At 35.2% G+C, this 21,013-nt stretch overlaps 1 protein-coding gene across 7 annotated transcripts in view; it reads left to right on the forward strand.

Annotated features, from left to right (window-relative positions):
- DENND4A (DENN domain containing 4A) overlaps window positions 1-21,013 on the forward strand; it is a 53,139-nt gene that overhangs the window by 18,801 nt on the left and 13,325 nt on the right. For all 7 annotated transcript variants that reach the window (XM_083851192.1, XM_083851190.1, XM_083851194.1 and 4 more), the window contains 15 exons: window positions 796-965; window positions 1,617-1,858; window positions 2,720-2,786; window positions 6,205-6,263; window positions 6,937-7,081; window positions 7,683-7,858; window positions 9,911-10,011; window positions 11,946-12,164; window positions 12,435-12,580; window positions 17,555-17,688; window positions 18,556-18,691; window positions 19,387-19,593; window positions 19,697-19,825; window positions 20,097-20,241; window positions 20,379-20,498. In XM_083851192.1, the coding sequence (XP_083707318.1) occupies window positions 796-965; window positions 1,617-1,858; window positions 2,720-2,786; window positions 6,205-6,263; window positions 6,937-7,081; window positions 7,683-7,858; window positions 9,911-10,011; window positions 11,946-12,164; window positions 12,435-12,580; window positions 17,555-17,688; window positions 18,556-18,691; window positions 19,387-19,593; window positions 19,697-19,825; window positions 20,097-20,241; window positions 20,379-20,498 (2,196 nt within the window). The remainder of the gene's footprint in view (window positions 1-795; window positions 966-1,616; window positions 1,859-2,719; window positions 2,787-6,204; window positions 6,264-6,936; window positions 7,082-7,682; window positions 7,859-9,910; window positions 10,012-11,945; window positions 12,165-12,434; window positions 12,581-17,554; window positions 17,689-18,555; window positions 18,692-19,386; window positions 19,594-19,696; window positions 19,826-20,096; window positions 20,242-20,378; window positions 20,499-21,013) is intronic.

Raw genomic sequence — 21,013 nt, forward strand, 5'->3', positions numbered from 1 at the left:
TCAGTTTTTACTGTTGACTAGTATTTCTCTGTATAATAGAAAAGAATGCGTAGGGATTATATTTTCTGATATAGAAAAATCCCTTCCCATAATATTCTCAGTTTGCTGTTCCCCGGGCTGTCAATAAGAAGAGAGAGCTACAGCTATATGATGTAACTGAAAACCTGTGTGTCAAGAGCCTCTCCTTCAGAACTGTGTTTTACAGCGGTATTTAAAGTTGTCTAAATGCATTAGTGTGATAGTGCATTAGCCAAAACCTCAGATGAGGTGGATCAGCATAGTTTGTTAGCTCAGTTCTGGTGATAGCATTGTCTTCTGTTTCTGTTTTTACTATTTGCTGTCTAGTGCTTCCGTTACCAGGTTTTCCTGGAGACCTTTGTTAGCAAGAAATTGTTTTCCCTGGAAAAATAGAAAGCATTAGTGTTATTTCTCAGTTGTTCGGGTTACCCTTTTTTAATAAATTTAAAATTTTTACCCGTGATGGTTTTGAACTATTGTAATAATAGCTAAGGTGTCCATAACCTGTAAACAGAAAACGAGAAATTAGAATAGTTGCTAGAGCAGTAACGAAGTAGGACCTCAGTACTGCAGGTGATTTCTCCTTAGGCCTTGGGAGTATGCTGTCTCTTTCCAGCTGCATGCTATACCTCATTATTTCCAGCTTTCCTTTACTGCCTTCCTGAAGTTATTATATGCTCATATGCAATTTTTGTGGGCATGTTTTTATGGCGTGAGCTACTGTAAATTTTTCCACTACTACTTATGTAACTGCCTCTTTACAAATTGCCTTTAAAGGTTTAATATGCAGATATCCTGAAGAGGATTATGAATCATTCCCATTACCAGAATCTGTGCCTCTTTTTTGCCTACCTATGGGTGCAACGATCGAATGTTGGCCATCTAACAGTAAATACCCTCTCCCAGTTTTTTCTACATTTGTACTAACCGGAGCTTCTGCGGAAAAGGTAATTTGAGTTAAAGATTTGGTTGTATATCTGTTCACATGGATGATAACTCCTACTTTTGTAGACAAACTTGAATCTATTCATTTGGACCGAATTCAAAGCCTACCTTAAAAAGTGTTTTTTATTTCATAATTTTTCATTTATCTCACTGATGGACTGTTGATAATATAAACCTGTCGTTTGCTTTTCCATCTTGTTAACTTTTGAAACTACAGAGCTATAAAAATCCTGAGTGAATATGCATGCAAATACGCTATACTTTTTTGTTGCCAGCATCTAAACTTTGCATATGTGTACTTGCCCTATAAAGTAAATAGGGTGTCAGAGGAATACTGTTCTGAGCTGTTTATTAAAGGATTCTTAGAATAGCTTAAAAGGTAATTGTATGAACTGTTGACTGTAGCTGTATAATCTTTTTTCCCCTCACACTTAAATTGTTTCCTAGATTAATCTTGCTCATATGACACTAAGAGTTTAAATAATAGACAGTCTGGATTTTCACAGCCATAAGAATATTCCAGAATAAATTACTTCAAAAGGAGATGCGTTAATGTAACTTCTCAAACAGTAACGCAAATTTGATTTCCTTACACGTTTGCTTTGAAGGCTTAGGCAGATGTATTGACTTCAAATCAACTGCATTGTTTACAGGTATATGGTGCTGCTGTTCAGTTCTATGAATCGTATCCAGAAGAGAATCTTACAGAGAAACAAAAATCTCAGCTGGGATTAACAGCTGCTGTTGAGGGAAAGTCAGATGCGTGCAGAACAGTTCAAACAAACAAGTGCATTTGTCTACTCTCCCACTGGCCTTTCTTTGACGCTTTCAAGAAGTTTCTTACCTTCCTGTATCGTTACTCCATTTCTGGTCCTCATGTCCTGCCCATTGAGAAGTAAGTAACTCCAAAAACCCATAATAGTCATTTCCGCTGATGCAAGCACTTCTGTTGCTTGTAACTTTCCTATAATATCCTTTTGATTTTAGTCATCAAACATTATTTGTAATGATTACACTAGATCAAGCAACTCTGCTCTGTCAATTAAACGTATCTGATTTTACATCATGAAAAAGTAGAGATTTTTATTTTTAAGCACCTGCAAAGGTGTGTGCATCTGTAACTTTCTTATCCTTTAAGGGCTTTGAGTCCTTAAGTATATTGATTAGAAGTAAGAATATAATTATTTTCTTAGTATTACATATATCACTCTCCTAACTTTATGTATGCAGTTTTGTATTTTTTCAGATACCAATTTATGGTGTAATAAGATAATAGATTAAGTTCGAATTGTTGTGCCTTAATAATCTTCCACTATTTGTTATTAATAAACACACTTCCTTCTTACATGAAGGATCTTGCATTTTTAAATGCAGAGTAAATCCTTCCATCCAAGGAGGGATTGATACCTGTAATTAGTGTGTAATACCATTTAACACTTCCAGGCTAAAGAAACTTTATACATCAGATTTTAAATGCAGAATCTGTTTTTTATGTTATACTTCAATGTTTTTTCTCATTGAACTTCGATCTTTTATGACATTTTGATTAAGTATTTTTTGTGATTGTTTATCCATTTCATTATTCCACTTTGTAACCACTGTACTTCTTTTAAAATTCTGATGATCTCTCGAGGTCCCTTCCAACCCCTACAGTTCTGTGATTCTGTGATTTTTATATTACTAGTAATAATTTTGTCTTGAGGAAAAGTGGTTTAAGCTTATTATTTCTACTAAATCTTTTTTTTTTTCCTTCTAGACATATTTCTCATTTCATGCATAAAGTTCCTTTTCCATCCCCTCAGAGGCCAAGAATTCTAGTGCAGGTAAGTGTAAAACTTTTCCTAATAGCTGTGTCTTAAGTGAAGGCAAAATAGCTGTCGAACAGCTTAGTTAATGGAAACTGTGGTAGGCATATTCAAACTTTTTTCTTTAATGTTCAGGACTTCTTTACCTAATTTCATACACTTAAAGGCTTTACAGATGTCTTATATGGTCTGTTTCCAGCTTAGTTTAGGACTCCAGTGTAGTATTACAATATACCAAGAAGATTACAAGATTACAAGAAGATTTAGTGACCTTAGAACTTTTTTTTTTCTTTGAGTATATACAGAAATTCATGAAAAGCTACCCAAAGTTGGCATCTGGTTTGACCTTTTTTTTTTTTTGCAATAGCTTTTGAAATATTTTCTTGCAGTTTTCATAGAGGGGCATGTAAAATAAAGAGGTCTAATAAAATTAAAACCCCATGTGAAGAGTATATTCACAGCTACCCTGTTAGCCAAAGGGCTTCATGCTGTCCTCTACATAATGAGTAATTATTAGTGAAAACTGTGAGGGCCATGCACATTCAACAAAGGTACAGTTTATCAAATGTGACTCTTATTCTGTTCTGCCTCCAAGATCTAAACATATTTTACCATGTGTGAGGTTACCTGTTACTTTAAATTATATCCATGGACACTTTGTAGGAGAGAGGGGAAGTCTCTGTCTTAGACTTCTCAAGTGTAATTTAAATCTTTCCTTTTCTTCCTAAGAGGCAAAGCGGGTAGAGACAGTAAAACTTTATTGCTGAGGAAAAGACATCTCTTTTTCGACTGTAGTTATTCAGCCAGTCATGTGTTTTTCAACGAGTTGTTACAAAAACAATGTTACTCTGTGTTACTTCCTGTAGAAAAATAAAATATGTGAGAGCCTTGTGCAGTTTACAGACTTAATGTGACAACCTGTATGCTAGAGAAGCCTTTCAGAGAGAATGAAATCTTGGGTTGTGTCTTTATGTATTAAATATTAAAGATACTCCATAATGCACTTGTATTTTGTAGAGAACTCACATTTATTGCTCTTCTGGAAAAAGGGGTATGAGAACAGCTACATTGAAACTGTATCTGATATTTCTGTCGCTTCTGTTATGATTTGGAAGTTCCATTCAAAACCCAGTGTGTTGACATTGCTTTTCTGTGTATACCCCTTCAATAAAATATTTACAGTAGGGAACACTAAACACATACTTCCAGGAAACTGTGAGTGAGTTTAGAGGAAAACATTTGATTATTTTTTTTCCAGCCTAAATTTTTAGGGACCTGTATCAAAGTATAGATGAGTATGTATCCTGGAACAAAAGTTGAGGACGTGGGTGAGTGATGTGAGATTGTCTGTGACACCTTGCTGTTTTCAAAACACTGTATGTATCAAGTTAATACAACTTTAGTAGCTGATACCACAGATGTAGAATGTGTAGCTTTTAAAAGTCAGCAGTAGTTGTTGTCTGCGAGTATCTACTTCCTTCAAGCTGTTTCCAAGGACTTCTGAGTTGTTTGATACTGCACTGAATAAAATCACAGGTGATTGTATCAAAGATGTTTTCCCCAAAATTGTGTGATCAGTGGTTTTATTTTTGAGGATAACAGGTTTTAAGGTTTCTATTTTTTGAAGAAATAATTTCTCTCTGTCATTTGTTGACTTACAAGACTAAACTTTTTGCTAAGTAACTAGTGTAGCAAATCATTCTGAATATATGCTACTGTTAACTGTCTTGTCTATGTGCTTTCTGAAAGGGAGACTTGATATATTTTAGTAACTGCATGTATGCCAGTCTGGATGTGTGACCCATTCTTACATCCTTCTTAACATCTGTTACAAGTCAGAGAGAACATGGCACGTGTCTGATTTTTATTGATGGTTATAATTACTTTGGAAATTAAGCATTCAGGAATGTTGATGACTGCCTGTTTCCAGCTGCTATTGTTGATGGGTTGTTTCTGATCTGCTAGACCCCATTCTCCATGTCCTACACCCCCTTATTACCCAGATGTTGCTCTTCTAATGATGTATTCACAGCCTGCAAACTTCAAGTGCATCGAGTAATATATTTCTCCCCCTGAAGAATAGGGGCAGAAAGTGCCTCTTCTGCCTGAGGGAGGCGTGCACTTTGAATAAACACTTGGTTGTGTTTATGTGCTTGTGATGAAACACACAAGTCATAGGACATCAGGCTGATGCTTCCTTTCAGGGAATAGTTTATGCAGGTTACCTCAGGCTGAAAAAATGAGTTCTTTGAATTCTTTCACCGAGCAAGTTAATGGTGGTAGTTGTCACAAGATGACTTACTGGAGAACAAAGCTAGCATGTGAAGTGGTGTGGTCATCCTGATTTGTCTTTGAAGCTAAATGGAGCATTGGCCTTCCAAAGTTCCGTTGTATGAAATATGAAAGGATGCAGTACTGCAGAGACTCTTTTTGCCGTATGTTTTGTGTGGCTGACTGTCCAGGCACAGCATTAGGTAACTTGATGCTTCAGCATTTGAACTACTACTTCATCTCATGTTTCTGATTTCTATTGTCCAGTCACTTGCAGTGCAGTCTAAGGTGAAATGTACTCAAAAATGAAATGCTACTAAAACACATCTAATCTTGCAGCTTAATTGTACAAGTTACTGTGACCTGCTGAATTGCTACTGCTGTTTGTATCTGTGTTCTTATGCAGTAGATAGACAATGCATGACTTAGCAACAAGGATTAAGCTAACTGGTATCTTGGTACCTTTGATTCACTATGACTGAAAACACGTCAGATGAGCTGTGATAAACTGATCGCGTATCTGTATTCTTGTACTCATTTAATTTTTCTATTGATGTTGAATATATGAATGGTTTCTCCTATCACCGTAAGAATATCTTCATTTTGTCCTATTACCATAAGTAAGATCTTCATCTTGGATCCTTGACCAGTGTGAACTTCAGGCTATACCAGATTTGAGCTGAGCACTTTCTGCCAGCTAAGAGCCTAATTCTTGTGTCTTCTGAAGGAAATATTACTTTATAATACAGTCTGCCACCTGTCCCCTTAATGTGTTTTGTCCATCTCCTTCCCGCTCAATCTAAAAAGAATCCTCCCTGAAAGCTGCGCATGAACTATGGGTCATCGCTTCTCTGAAGATTTAGAAGGGTTTACTTTCAGCAGTTAATATATTCACTTTTTAGTGTATTAGCTAGTTTAAATTCCTTTTTTTATGGATATACAATGTGCTTAATTCTGACTGAGAAAGGAAGGGAATGCTTTGCCTGCTTTTCATTAAAAGGTACTGATGCACAGCACTGCACTCTGCTTTCCATAGTACTGCACAACTGGATTATGGAAGGTTTGGCATAGTTTAAATTTTATCTCTGTGTTCTGTGCTATTGTTATATAGCTTCTAATAAATAAGTTCAGAATAAAACCAACGTATTTTAAAATCTTTTTCCAGCTATCTCCACATGATAACCTGATTCTTAGCCAACCTGTATCATCACCCCTTCCACTGAGGCAAGTAGCAGAATCTTCTGTTTAAATGTGAAATATGTTCTGACTTATACTGAAAAGTTTCAATGCTTTGAGCTGTAATGGTGCAAATTTAAGTCTTCCTGTCTGGTGCCTTTTGTAATTAGTGTATCTGAAATTTATTTATGGGATTAGACCTATGCCCTGTCAAGGAGACATAATTAATAATATCTGTGCTTGGTTTTTGTTGTTGTTTTGGTTTTAGATAATTTTAGTGGTTCTCGAGGCAGAAGATAGTTAGATGCCTCTTGTAGGAATTGGTACCTGGGCTCCCAAGATAGTACAACTTTGGTATTGTGGGTTAATTAAAGGAGTTCTGTGACTGTCTTAACTTTCATGTCTGTGCAGGAGAGTGAGTAAAGAAATACATGTAGTTTCCCTGTAAATTGATACTCAAAAAAAAAAAAAAATTATCGTGCATGTGTCCTAAAAAGAAATCTAGACTAAGAGTCTCAAGGCGGCATGGTTACTGTTGGAAAATAACTGTTCTTCACTGGACAATGAAATACACCAAGTAGTCTATTTTGCTGTCTTCTTTAAAAGAAATGTTTGTAGATTTAAGTTTATAAAATCTTTTTCTAATACCTTGTTTTCTTTTCTTTTTTTTTTTTTTTCCTGGTCACTTATAACTCACCGGTGTGTTTATATTTTTGGACAGTGGGGGCAAATTTTCTACACTACTTCAGAACCTAGGACCTGAAAATGCAGTAACTCTACTTGTGTTTGCTGTGACGGAACATAAAATTCTCATCCACTCATTACGACCTTCTGTCCTTACCAGTGTGACAGAGGCATTAGTCTCTGTAAGTAATGTTCTTTTAATCATGCACTTGTACATGGAAAGAATAATATTTTTCAGATAAAATCTAAAATTAGTGGTAATGTTGTTAGGCTTAGGGAGAACTTAAAAATTAGAATAAAATTTAAGATCTTCAGCAACATAATCTCTAATGATGTTCCATGAAGACCACAGAGAAAGGATAGCTACTGTTGGCTTTTTGTGTGTAAATATCATAGGTGATTAGGTTTGGTCATCACAGTGCACTGACCCCAAATTCAGCGATTTCCTGTTTTCTGTTTTTTTTTCCCAAGTAGTACTGAATTCTATCTTTTAGAAGAAAGGAAAATAATATGCATTTAACATTCTCAATCAGCATTGTTTCACTACCTGTACCATATGCAGTCTACTACACTGAAGAGCTCTGTTTCTATGGATTAAACAAACTGAAATTTAGAGAAATGAGCCCACTTTATTAAATAAAATGCCTCTAGAATTACAGTAAAGTACTCTATTACCTGTCATGTCAAATATTTTTGAAGTGGGGATTAGTCAAGTATGTTTTATAATTGAGTAGACTATTATACATGTTTAACCTATGTTTTTATCTCTGCTTGTTTTCAAAGATGATATTTCCCTTCCACTGGCCTTGCCCATATATTCCTCTCTGTCCCTTGGCACTGGCAGATGTATTAAGTGCGCCATGCCCGTTCATAGTGGGAATTGATTCAAGATACTTTGATCTCTATGACCCTCCACCAGATGTTAGCTGTGTTGACCTAGATACCAATACCATTTCTCAGTAAGTATTTATTAACAATTTGTCTTTCATGTTAACTTTATTTTACTCCCTCTTTTCAAAGGGAAACTTGCCTTTTTTTTTTGGTGGTGAAACTTGAGTGGCTTTGTTTGTTTGTTTGTTTTTAACCTCTGAAATTTCTAATATATAATCTTTTTTAAAATGAGGATGCTAGAAATAGCTAGTTCTTGTTCAGCATGGCAGAGCGGAGGCACGGTCTTCATGGAGCATTACTGCCTCTTACTCTATTACATTGAAATCTTACTGCACGCATTAGCACATTTCCTGGATTAACCATATTATGTTTCGTTTCATTGGTTCCCTAGAGGAGAATAATCATCTTAGTTTTTCCTGATTGGCTTTCTTAGTGTTAAAGAAATTCTAATGTCTTCAGATGGACATCTGCTTGAAAACTATATCAATGAAATTATAGTCCATATCAATATGAAGTATAGGAACTTGATACTGAGAATTAGAGATGTAAACTTTAATGAATTAGTCTTAATTAAGACTTAAAATAGTTCCATCATTAACAAATCAAAATAAATGTATTAGTATTTCTCCTTCAGATCTGTGTAGAGCCCAACATTTTTCTGTCATGCTAATTATCTATCATCTGAAATATTGGTAAGGGATAGTAGTGCTCTATTAAAATCATTGGGAAATGGTATCAATAGCCAACATACAGAAACTATAAAAGCACAAGGAAGACAAAAGTAGCTTCTGTCCAGAATTTTTGCCCAAAGGCAAGACTGGAATGAAACCACAAACACAGATCATCTGTTTTGGCTTCTGAGTAGGTATTTCCATGTCAATATTGTTATGATACTCAAAACAAAGTATTATTTATTTTTGTGTGATGATGTGATACAGAAATAGTCTTTTCTACAGAAAAGAGGGGTAAGACTTCTAATTCAGAATTTAAAAAAATAATAATAATAATTTAGCCTGTATTTCAGAATTTACGCTTGCATTTCAGTAGAATGCTTAATATATTAAGTATATACCAAATGCAACTTCATTCTCAAAGTCTTTGGTTATGTTCTTTATTATCCTTTTGTTGGCAGCAGTCTTTCAGCATTATTATGCTGAACTAAAAACTTAAAACCTTTTTTCTTTTAAACTTTCTTATTTATAGGCTCAACTTTGTTTCAGTAGTTCCATGTAGATTTAAAGAAGGCTGTATACGTTAAGCATTTGTAAATAGGATTTACAGATTTTATGATGATATCAAGCTTGTACAGTAGTTCTGCTCTGAAGCTTTTAGGAAGTCATTCAAACTAGGCTGCAGTAACTTTGTTTTGTTTAGTTTTTGGTTAAGAGGAAAACTTTTGTACACTTCCTCTGTTATTTGTCTAATTAGATATGTATTCATTAATGGAAATAGTTTCTTATTTCCAACTATTTCTGTTTCCATTTTACTTTTACCTGATTTTCTGTATGTTTTCTTAGGACACAATAGAATTAACTTGTTTTTACAGTAAAAAAGTGTCAAACGTGCTGACAGTTTTTCCAACTTTGACTGATAGGGTGTCGAGGCTTGCTGGTGCCCTCTGTTGACAAAAAAAAAATTGTAATTTTTTTCATTGTGATAAGCGTAGTTAAGTCTGTGTCTCTATGTGCTAAATGCAGAGCAGTTATATCAAGTTTATTTCAGGATATTATCAGCATTCTAGTCATTATCCTAGTATAAATAACTGCAATTTAGAACGTAGCATGTGTAGTGGTAGATTGTGAGATGGCAAGTGCTTAATTCTGTTAATCCATCCATCTTTCTTGAGTTCTATGTGGATCGATTTCAGTGCTAAACTGTGTCTCCATAATGATTGTCCTGAAATAATAGGTGTTGGCTGAATGTCTGTAATCAAATCTCCATACAGTAAATCAAGTTTGACTTTGTTAGTTGGTTTTCAGTCCTTCTCAGCACAGTTTCAATGGAGCAAATTGTATATGCTCTCCTGTTACTATGGTGGGATAGAAAAATCTGGATACGAGCCTATATACAAACATATTTCCGGTGTATACTCATACTTCTTTTCCCTTATGTTTTTCCAGGACTGGAGATAAGAAAGCTATTGCCTGGAAGATCTTACCAAAGAAACCTTGCAAAAATCTGATGAACACTTTAAATAATTTATATCAGCAACTGGCAGAATGTGAGTGGGGAAGTAGAGAATGATTGACATCGGATATAGTGTGCCACAGGAACGGATAAATATAGCTAGTTAAATGTGTTCTTAAGTCACCCATTATACTAAACATAATTACAGAATAATGTTTTCATACAGAACAGCACAATTTGTGCTTTAAGTCCAAAGATTAGAACCCACGTGGGGGCTTTTGAGGTGGAGATTTGCATATACACAATGTGGAGCTCAATAGATATCACTTTGTATTGCTCTTATCCTTGTACCAAAAAAAAAGTCCTTATAAAAAAGGAATAATAAAGCAAAGAGTCGGTCAGGAGCTAATAATCTTCAGTTTTGTCATCAAAGCTGGCTCAAGTCTGCTGATATTTTGACAATTGAGGTAGCTTTGACAGTCAAGCTGATAGTACTTTTGTTCTGATTGTGTTGTTTTATTCATGTAAATAATTTTACACCATATATGTTTTCAAGCCTTTCCATTCAGAAAACAACCAAAAAGTTATTCTAGGCCTTTTGTTAGCTGCAAGTTTATTTCAAAAATATCTAAGTATGATTGACTGAGGAGAAAAAGTACCTGAAACTTTAAGATGGGGGAAAAGATTGAAGTTTTAAGATGGAAGCTTTCTAGAAACATTGAGGTTTTAACTGTACAGCAGTATTCTGTTTCTAAGTGAATGTTTCTAAGGAAAAGTTGGTTGTTGATAGAATCCTCAAATATCACAGAACAAGGTGTGTTGAACCTTCATCTAAATATCCAGAAAACTGGATAGGGATAATGTTAGTGAAATTATTTAAAACAAAACATTTGGAAAAATTAGCTGACCTCGAGTATATTTATGTGCTTGGGCATCATTGCTAAAAAGCTTTGTGAAGTGGGAAGGAACATGGCCAGCACTCTGACATACCTGTCTGCTTACAAGGTTCTTTCCATAGACGATAGTGAGAGTCTGTCGAGGAGCAATCATGCAAGGCAGTTGTAACATCATGTAGCTGTGGTGATTGCTGTCACCAGAATTTAGTTGTCCTGCATGAAATGTATAGAAACAGAAGTTTACTTACGTATGCTGCACAAAAAAGTGTATTACTGTTACGTGATGCAAACTTTCAATTGCTTCAAAACTTTGATGTATTTTATGAAGTCTTTCTAGAAAAAGATTAAAACCATATGTTTTCTGTAGTCTGTATTTTAAAAGTACTGATCATAAGTTCTTATTACAGGTTAAGCTACTTAAATGTGTTATCAAATTAAGGCTGCCTATATTTATATGATGTAGAAAGACAGTACTGAAACAATCTGTTTCTGGTTTTGAGATGTTATTAGAATGTTACCATAGTTTGTGTTTGTAGTGTTGAAGTCTTAGCTAGAGTTCTGATGGCTTTAGAAGATGTTGATAAAAGTATCTCCTTTAAGAGCAGAGGTTTTACTAGATAATTTACAAAAATGTCTGTTTTCTCTCTGCATCTTTCTATTGCATTACGTTATGTTTTGATGGCTCCAGTTTGCATTTGATTGGTGTTTTTTCTGTTTATATAAGTATTTAACATGCATAGTCTGCTTTTTGAGAACACTCCGAGATGAAAGACTCTGTAAAAGAATATATATATCCTATCTATGTCTTTGTCCTTAAAATATGCTTATTTAAGCAGCTCTTGTATAAATTTTCACATGTTTATATAAGCAGGTTTGAGGTTTTTTTAAACTCTATCCATATTGGTTTCTTCTGTTGCTGTAGTAACTAACGTACTGAAAAGGTAAATTTATCTTGCTTTTAGTATTATCCAGACATTCATAATTTGTATAAGGTCAAGCTGAATCCATTGTTGCATATCATGAGTGACTTTAATAGCTTAGTAGTAAGTAAATCTAGTAGGATAAAGAAAATTTTTTCATCAATACTGAAGAAAATCAATGCAAAGCATTATAATGTTTTTGTTGTTCACAGTGCAGCAAAGACCAAGAGAAGATGCATTAATGGAACTAGCAATGAATGACTATGATTTTAATTCTGGGAAGAAATTACATCTGTTAGATTTGGAGATCCAGGAAGCGTTTCTGTGTTTCATGGCCTCAATACTAAAAGGTTATAGGTCCTACCTGAGACCAATAACAGAGGCACCTTCTGAAACAGCCACAGATGCAAGTTCTCTCTTTGAACTACAAGGTAAAGAGCCATAAGTTTGTGTTTTTTATATATATATATATATATATATATATAACATTTGTTATTTCAGATTCTCTCGTACTCAAAGAATAAAAACGTTTGCAGTGTTAGTACTGTGAATGATGGTAGAAATTCAAGCGCAGAAGAAATTTCATAGTAGTGGCAGAGATTACAGAAAGTTTATTGCTCCTTAGTGTAAAATGTGGTGACTTCCGATGAGGACTTTTTTTTTCCTAGGCATTCTTACACGCTTCTGATCTCGTTTTACAGGTTTCCTCAAAAGTAGAGATCGCTCACATCAGAAGTTCTATACATTGATGACCAAAACTCAGATGTTTATTCGCTTCATTGAAGAGTGTTCTTTTGTCAGTGATAAGGATGCAAGCCTTGCATTTTTTGATGACTGCGTAGATAAAGTAAGCAAGTCTTCATATGCATTGGTTTTTTTTAACATCTCCAGTTGCTTATGTTATCTGATATACTACGTGGCAGAATATATTTGAAGTATAAACTTATTTCAGCCTCTTCTTACTTCTTTTCTTTTTCCTAGTTTCCTACTGGAGCCTTCCATCTTCCTTTTTTTTTAATTGGGCTTCATTTCAAACCCTTGAAAGTCTGAATACATTATGAGAACAAATCAGCACTGCTAACTTTCACATGTATGTTAGCTTTGAAATACTGGCCCGTAGTAAGAAGGGAAGTATTCTGACTGCAAAGTAGCAACTTGAAGATTCTTCAGCAGAGAACTATATTCCTGAAATATAGCAGAAAGCATTTATTTTTATAAATGTGTAATATTTTATGCAGCAGTTTAGGACTGAGGTTGATGAGCAGCACTGTAACTGATGTGAGGTAGTCTCATATTTTAATTATTATGAATAGAGTGTTACTTTACTTTTTTTTCCTTTTCACAACATGTTGGCCAGTTCTTTCTAATAATAATTCTCCGGTTACTGTTAGAGAAGTCTTAGGATTGTACTGAAACAGAATAATTAAAACAAATCTTTCTCAATCATCCTTTCATTCATACTGCAGCTACTTGCTACCCTCAATTTCAAACCAGTTTGCTGATGTAAATACCTTAAATACAGTGCTTGTATTAATAGTCATCTTCTCTTAGATAAGTGTTTTCTAATGATATTACTGTCAAATATTGATGGATATGAAAGGTACGGATTTCTTAAATAGGCAAGATGCAGTATTGTGTCTCATACAAGCTTTGCATAAGCTGTTTGTTTTTTTTTTTTGAATGCTGTTAATCTACCATCATATTTTGTTGCAGTAATGTAATACTTTGCTCGCTGTTGCTCTATCATTTGTAATGAGAAGGAGGGGTGATTGTTAAGGATTTGGTGGCAAGGAGTGCGAAAATGCAACATGATCACAATCATTGTTTTTATGACATAAGTTTAGACCTTTTGCTTGATTGGTGCTCACAGTAGTAGATGGTAGAATGTTGGATTTCCCAAATCAGAGTGGATTGATTTTTTTTCTTTTTTTAGTCTTCCATGGAAGTATCGCTCTGATTTTTAAAAATCCTATGTTATTTACAAGGAAAGTCCACATTAGTGTTGAGTACTGTGAGGAACTCATTCTCTACAAAGTATATTAACTTCTGAAAAATCATCATATTTCTGAAGAGGATCCACATAACTGTTTTGATCCTACTTGAAAATTCCTAAAAACATTACTTTTGTGTTCAGAAAAACAACCGAAACCTGCAGTCTTATTTCTCTGTTTGCTTCTACTATAACACAAAAGAAGTTGTTATGAATATTATAAGAAATTCTATACCTACTTGTCTTCTTACTGGCTACCTGTAACATTCTATTCTGGGACACTAATGTTTAAGTAATGCACATATTGTCTATGATTTCCTGTGAAGTAGGTCACCAGCTGTTTATTCCATAATACTGAAGACTATGTAAATTGCTATTTTGCAGAAAAGAAAGTGCAAAAGAGCTAAAATGAATTGACATTTGAAAAACAAATCTGAATTCAGTTAAGCTTAAGTTTGAGATGAATATAAAAGTATGCTATCATGATATTTAATGTTCTTTATAGCTTTTGCTAGTCTGAATATTTTATTAGTAGTGGTTCTCAAAAGTGTGCTTCAGTTTTACAGCATGAGTTTACAGGTATTTGTAGGTTGTAAACTGATTTAAATACAAATATTTATGTAATGTTAACTCTGATTATGCTAAAGTTCAGTTAAAAAGTCTACAGCATGTAGTGCGTGCTTTACTGTATGCCAGTTAGCATTTAAAAAGGGAGATATCATAAATGGGAATATACACCAGTGACCAAATAGTCCTGGACAATATTTAGTCTTCGTTGTGTTGCAGGTTCTCTCTGACTAATGTTAAATAGGATTTTATTCAAAATGCAGTTACTACGTGAGTGTCAGATTCTATCTATCTGTTCTGTTTCCTTTTGTGGAATGGTTTATGAAGGCACTGAAATTGGTGTCCTAGCTAATGTTATTTTGCCTCGGAATTCAAACAGCTCTCCTCAAAGAGTAGTGTTTAGGCTGATGATGCCACTGGGAAGATTGCAACTAATCTGTCAGAGCTTTCACCTTTTCTTAAAGGTTAAGTAGGTGCTTGCACAGCTGAAGCTGAGGCTCATCTGTTCTAATGCCAGTCATTCTGCTAACTGATGCTGTTGACAGCTTCTTTCCAGTATGAAAATGCTCATGACAGCGCCATGAGAATAAACCTTACATAACACACTTGTAGTTCTCCAACTTGTATTTCTGGCAGTGATGATTTCTTTGTTTTGAGGGGACAACTACCTCTGTTCTCAGAGCTAATTGTGGGGAAATTGATACATTGGAAATACTGTGTGTAGGATTTGCCATGGTTTTAGAATTTGCTTGCAAAACTAGGTTTTCATCGACATGAGGAATGCAGTTCCCATGTAAGATCTCATTGAACAATGGTATGTTCCCTTCATCTTCTCCTTCCTGTTTCTTTTTTTTTTAATTTCTGGTACAGTGCTTACAGTAAAGAAAGTCAAGATATTAAAGTGTAACAAGGAGTGCTGTAGGAACTAGAGTTTTAGGCAGGATGTTTCATCTTGATGACCAGATATCAAACTTGAATGATTACATTTGAGTGAATATTTTGTTTTATATTAATGTCTTTCACTAGGTGAACAGTACGTGAAGGGGTATACATGGAAGAGTGATGTCATGGATTGAATGATGATAGAACACTTTCTCATGGGTAGTTACAAACCACCGGGTTGAGACAAATCTTATGTACCATGAAATTAGTTGTCCATAAAATATTACTTAAGGCCTGCCTCAAATCATTTACAAGAATATTTTAAGCTGAAGAATAATCTGTTCTACATGTTATTTTATCTTAGCAGACAAAATGGGTAATTAAGAATCTTTTCTGCTGGTGAGAGGCATTGGCTAATTGTCTCAAGTTTTCATTTTCCCATGAACTCAAAAATTACTTCAATTTGGAACATATTTAAGCTACTGACTTTATTGTATTTCACTGCTGAAACTTGTAGCTCTGGGGTTTTTTACATCCTTAGATTTCATTTATTTCTATGTTTCAAGAGCCATATGTTCTTGCTACTTGGCTGATTAGATTTGCTAATACTTTCCATTTATCTCATGCAGTAAAATGTGTAATTAAGAGCACCTCTTTTTATGTTTATCAAATTTTAAATGTTTAAGAATTCTACTGAAACTACTTGATATATTTCCACCTCTCTGGAGGGAGAGAACTGTAGATGATGTCATTTTTCACATGAATCTTCTGTTGCTAAACTTCTAAGGCATGAAGAACATACATCTTTGGGTTCCACTGCCTGCTTATTAGTTTCATTGAAGTAACGTACCATTTGGCTGTAATTTGATTTCCATTTAAACCATTTAAATAATGGCTATAAATGTAAACTGTGACGGTATTTGAACTGAACACAGGGACTGTCAGTATCTGAATTAAAAAAAAAAAAGCATGTTCTGTGTGCTGGGAAGTAAATAGTTTTTGATAGTGCCAACTCTTTGAGATGGAGATGTCTCATCCCGCAAGCAGAAGCAGCGCTTCTGAGGTATTGGAGCAGACAGAATTGGTGACAGACGATCAGAGACAAAGCAATACAAATACCAGCACAAATATTAACTGAAGGCTTGCATATGGAATGTAATACACATTATATTAGCTCTGTTCTTAGTGGCTTCTGTAACATGAACAGTAGCAACAGGAAGCTTGTAGTACTTTAAGGACTCTTCATCTTTTTCTTAAAGGGAAGCAGTTCATAATTTCCCAGAGTCTTGTTTGGAGTGGCTGAATTTTGCTTTTGTTCTTTGGTTTTTTTCCTCACAAACGGAATAAAATGCCTTCGGTTAATTGTTGGACAGTTTTTCTCCCACTTGATCCTGCAGTTTGCTGCTTTGAAATTTGCCTGGAGCATGCTGCTGTTGATAAAGTAGGGGAATTAATTTGCAGAGAAAGCTACCTTTGAAAGGCTCCCCAGCCCTGCGGTTTACTAAGAACTCTTGACTGAAGGTAGCATTGCTGCGATCAACCTCTTGCCCTCAGCAACAGCCAGGCTAGCAGAGCAAAGACACACGGTCAAATTACCAATTACAAAGATGAAAACGAAACAAATGTGGACAAAACCTGTGCTTTCTGATAACATTGCAAGTTGCCTTTCTTAGCCATGAAGTGAATTGCTGTCCTAGCTATGAGAGAACAGGGCCACCTGATGTCTGCTCTATTTTCCTACATACAACTGAGTTGTCTGAAAGAGGAAAAAAGTCTTGAAGCTGTCCTTCACCTTTCAGATTAATTTTTCTTTTTAGAAAGGCCAAGCTACTTCTACCCCCTTTAGGTTAGGTGACTTTTTATTCCATTATTTCTTTGAAAGTGTGTGTATTTCTATAACCTCTGCAAGTTAGCATGATGTTAATGACTCTGCAAGTGGCTGAAATTTCTTGATAGTGTTGCCTATAGATTCTCCTTAGATTAGAAGATTGAATAGTTTGTTACTATTTGCATTGCTTAAAATGGAGGTGAAAGAAGGTCTCATTTTTCACATTTAAAAATAAGGTAAAAATTACTGCTGCAGTTGCAAACGTTTACAGAAATGTTCTTATGCAGAATGATCAGCCTCTTTGTACAACTGCTTACAATAATCACCTGAAAATCAGAGTGATTTCATTGAGTGTTGACTATTGGTTTGGTAAAGTTTACAAAAAAGATACAACACTTACTATTCTCATCATAATTTCACAAGGCATCCTTACGCTTAAAATACAGTCCTTTGATGCTGATACAGACTCAGCATTGCTTGACCATACGGCTGTAATGGCAGAAAATACCCTAACACTAGGAAACACTAGTAAATACTTCTTTTAATTTCTCTAGGTAGATATGGACAAAACTGGGGAAACACGGCTTATAGAGCTGGATGAGTCGTACAAGAGTGAGCATACAGTTTTCATAACACCACCTGAGATCCCTCATCTGCCAAATGGTGAAGAGCACCCTCTACAATACAGGTGACTTAAAAACACAGTAGGATACTAGCCAAAATCGTAACAGCGGCCCTTCTGTTGTTAGTTTCTATATTCTTGTAATAGCCATGAAGTACAGATTTTTTCCTGTTGCTTTTTATTCTGCTGAAGTAAAAAAATGTGTAAATGAAATGCCTAGTATGCCAGCTCTTTGGAAGTTTTAATGATTTTGTGCGTGTACACGTGCATGTCTGTGTGTACGCAGAAGCAGTAATACCTAATGAAGATGACTGTATGTTCACATTACATTGTGCTAGCTGTTGACATTTTTTAAAGTTAAAAGTAAAATTAATAGACTCAGTCTGTTGGCCTGCTGCAACTACTGATAATCATACAATCTGAAGATACTATTTTGAAAGAGTACATTGCAGAGAATCACTGAAAAATTGGTGTTACTAATTTAGTAATTGTGTCAAATGAGTTTGTTGGTTTCTTCATTAATTCACAGAAGCATTTTTAAATCTAATCTTTTAGATAGTTATTGTTTATATTGATTTTTATAAGCCTCTGTGATATGATGCTTGCTGGGGACCAAGACAGATTTTCGCATTAACTGGAATCAATACATACTAATACACTTGACACATTAATTAAAGGAAATGTTATTAAAGCAAATGTTGCTTACACTGAAATAACATGTTGAGAGACTGTTTTTGTGCAGACCTATGCTCATGAAATCATGCAGATGGTTTATTAAACCTCTTTGTCAATGGTGTCTTTTGAGGTTTTACTCCTGTATTTTCTGTTTCCTGTGTAGCTTCTAGAGCAACTGTGTAACTTTGTTTGCTGTTCTATAGTGTGTTTACTTTGGAACCGCCTTGCGGGAGTTAAGTGACACATTTCTTTTTACAGCTATAATGGGTTTCCAGTATTAAAACTAGATCTGTTTGAACGACCTGAAGGATTTCTTACAACACCTAGTAACAAACTGTCCTCAAAAACCAGTAGTCCCAACAGCCCATCACCGATGTTCAGAAGAACTAAGCAGGTACTTGCAGGTATCCTTATAGTGTGAGCTACTTTGGAAAATAGCAGCTTGCTGCATTCATCTTCTGTTCAGCTGTAAAGACTGACATTGGAGAGGCTGCAGCCTAATGATTCTTTGCTGATGTGGAGAATGTAGGATAGCAATGCTAATTTTTCTTTGAATGTTTACTTGTACTTATTGGTTTTGCTTATAATGTATTGTACAGGGTTCCTGGGCACAGATGGTCACTTGCTGTGCTGTCTCCACTCCTTCAGTGTTCTTCATCCTGTTCTCCATGAGCATAAAGGCCAGGTTGGATGGGGCTTTGAGCGATGGAAGGTGCCCCTGCCAATGGCAGGGGGTTTGGAACTAGACGTTCATTGAAGTCCCTTCCAACCTAAACTATTCTGTGATAAACTGCTGGGCTACCACGTCCACTTGTGTTTTTTCGCTACCTGAGGTTTCAAGACAGGCTCTAACCTGCTCATATGTTACAAAAAATACATACACAGAATAAGCTCATGTTTCTTGAAACTTAGGGTGGGAGTACTGCACAGCAACTGTATTGCTATCCCACAGTTTGCTTTCATTTTCTTATGAACAACATATTCAATAATGTAGTTCCTGTAGATAAAATGATGCGTGTTTGGTTTTAACATGTAGATTTGTGTAACGTCTGTGTAAATACACAAATAATGTTTTTTGATTCTTTACAGGAAATTAAATCTGCACATAAAATTGCTAAGAAGTACTCATCTATACCACAGATGTGGTCCAAATGTTTGTTACGTCACTGCTATGGTCTTTGGTTTATCTGCCTTCCTGCATATGTGAAAGTGTGCCATTCAAAAGTTCGGGCTCTGAGAACTGCATATGATGTCCTACAAAAAATGCATACGAAAAAAATAGATCCGCCTGATGAGGTAAAATAAGCCAGCCCCAGAACTTCAGGAATAGCCCACAGTTTTAATGAATGGAGTATGTATTTGACTGTAGAAGGACGATACTAAATGTGTGTATTTTCAGGTGTGCTACCGAGTACTTATGCAGCTGTGTGGACAGTATGGTCAGCCTGTGCTAGCAGTGAGAGTACTTTTTGAAATGCAGAAGGCTGGCGTTGACCCTAATGCCATTACTTATGGCTATTACAATAAGGTAAGTATTTTCAAAGGGTGCGTGTGTGTGTGTGAGCATTTTTATGTAGGCAAATAGAAGCAATCAAAATAAGCTTCAGCTGAGATGTAATTCTATAATTTCAAGTAATCAGAAGAAATTCAAGACAGAATAATTATGTTGTCTTCACCTTTGTAGGTTTAGAAGTCTACTTTTATAACTGCCAATGTAGCCCAGTTTGAAATGAAGTTAATGATTCACACCTGACTGTTCCTTTGGATGACTTTATTTGACTTTGATATTTCCAAAATAGGCCGTTTTAGAAAGTACATGGCCTTCAAGCAATCGAGGTGGTTATTTCCTATGGATGAAGATAAGAAACGTTGTTTTAGGAATAGCACAGTTCAAAAGAGCATTGAAAAAACTGCCAGCAAGCACATCACATACGGCCCTTCCTGGTAGAGTGTTCAAGTACTTTTCTTTATCTCAACGCTGATAAGAAATTATTTCAAATAGCTTTCTGTTGTATATTTCAAATAGCTTTCTATTAAATAACATAATCATCTTTATTCTATTTTTCCCCTTTTTATGATAGGGGGACTTTCAGACTTTAGCAACAACACATCATTCAAAGAAGAAATCAGGCAAGGGAAAACTTGTCTTCAAGATATACAAGAACAAAAAGAAGACAAGAGAGAGAGTGACTCCAGTTCTTGTATGTATCTTGTGAATATAGATATCTAGTTCACTGTGGATATATGGGGATTTCAGCAGAGCTACGTGGGGTAGTTGGCTGTTTTACAATGAATGTATGTGATAATACCAGTTTATGCTCATGCCCAAAGTTCTTTTTTCTAAGTGTAACTAACTTAGATTTTAAAATTGCAGTTTTTTCCCTCCTCAGTTTCAATAAGTTGTGATAACAGAAAAGACTAATGATAATTACAGCATAATGGTTTTGTCTTTAAAAAAAAAAAAAAAAATTAAAATTGCTTTAAAGGCCTAATCAACCGGAAGGCCTCTTCTACCAGGCTGTTTTCTTCCTAAATCCCATACGAGGAGAATGACTGAGTATTTGCAAGTCTGTGAGATCAGGTCTAAATTACTCATCTCCCTGGAATTCCTCTAAAGCAAGGAGATCAAAATGAGAAGGGCTTTGAATTTGCTGTGGACTTTCTTCAGGTTTCTGCTCATGATTTCCTTAACTGCAGTTGGGAAGCATAAACTTTG

The sequence above is a fragment of the Anser anser genome (assembly GCF_964211835.1).
Source record: "Anser anser genome assembly, chromosome: 10".
NCBI lineage: Eukaryota > Metazoa > Chordata > Aves > Anseriformes > Anatidae > Anser > Anser anser.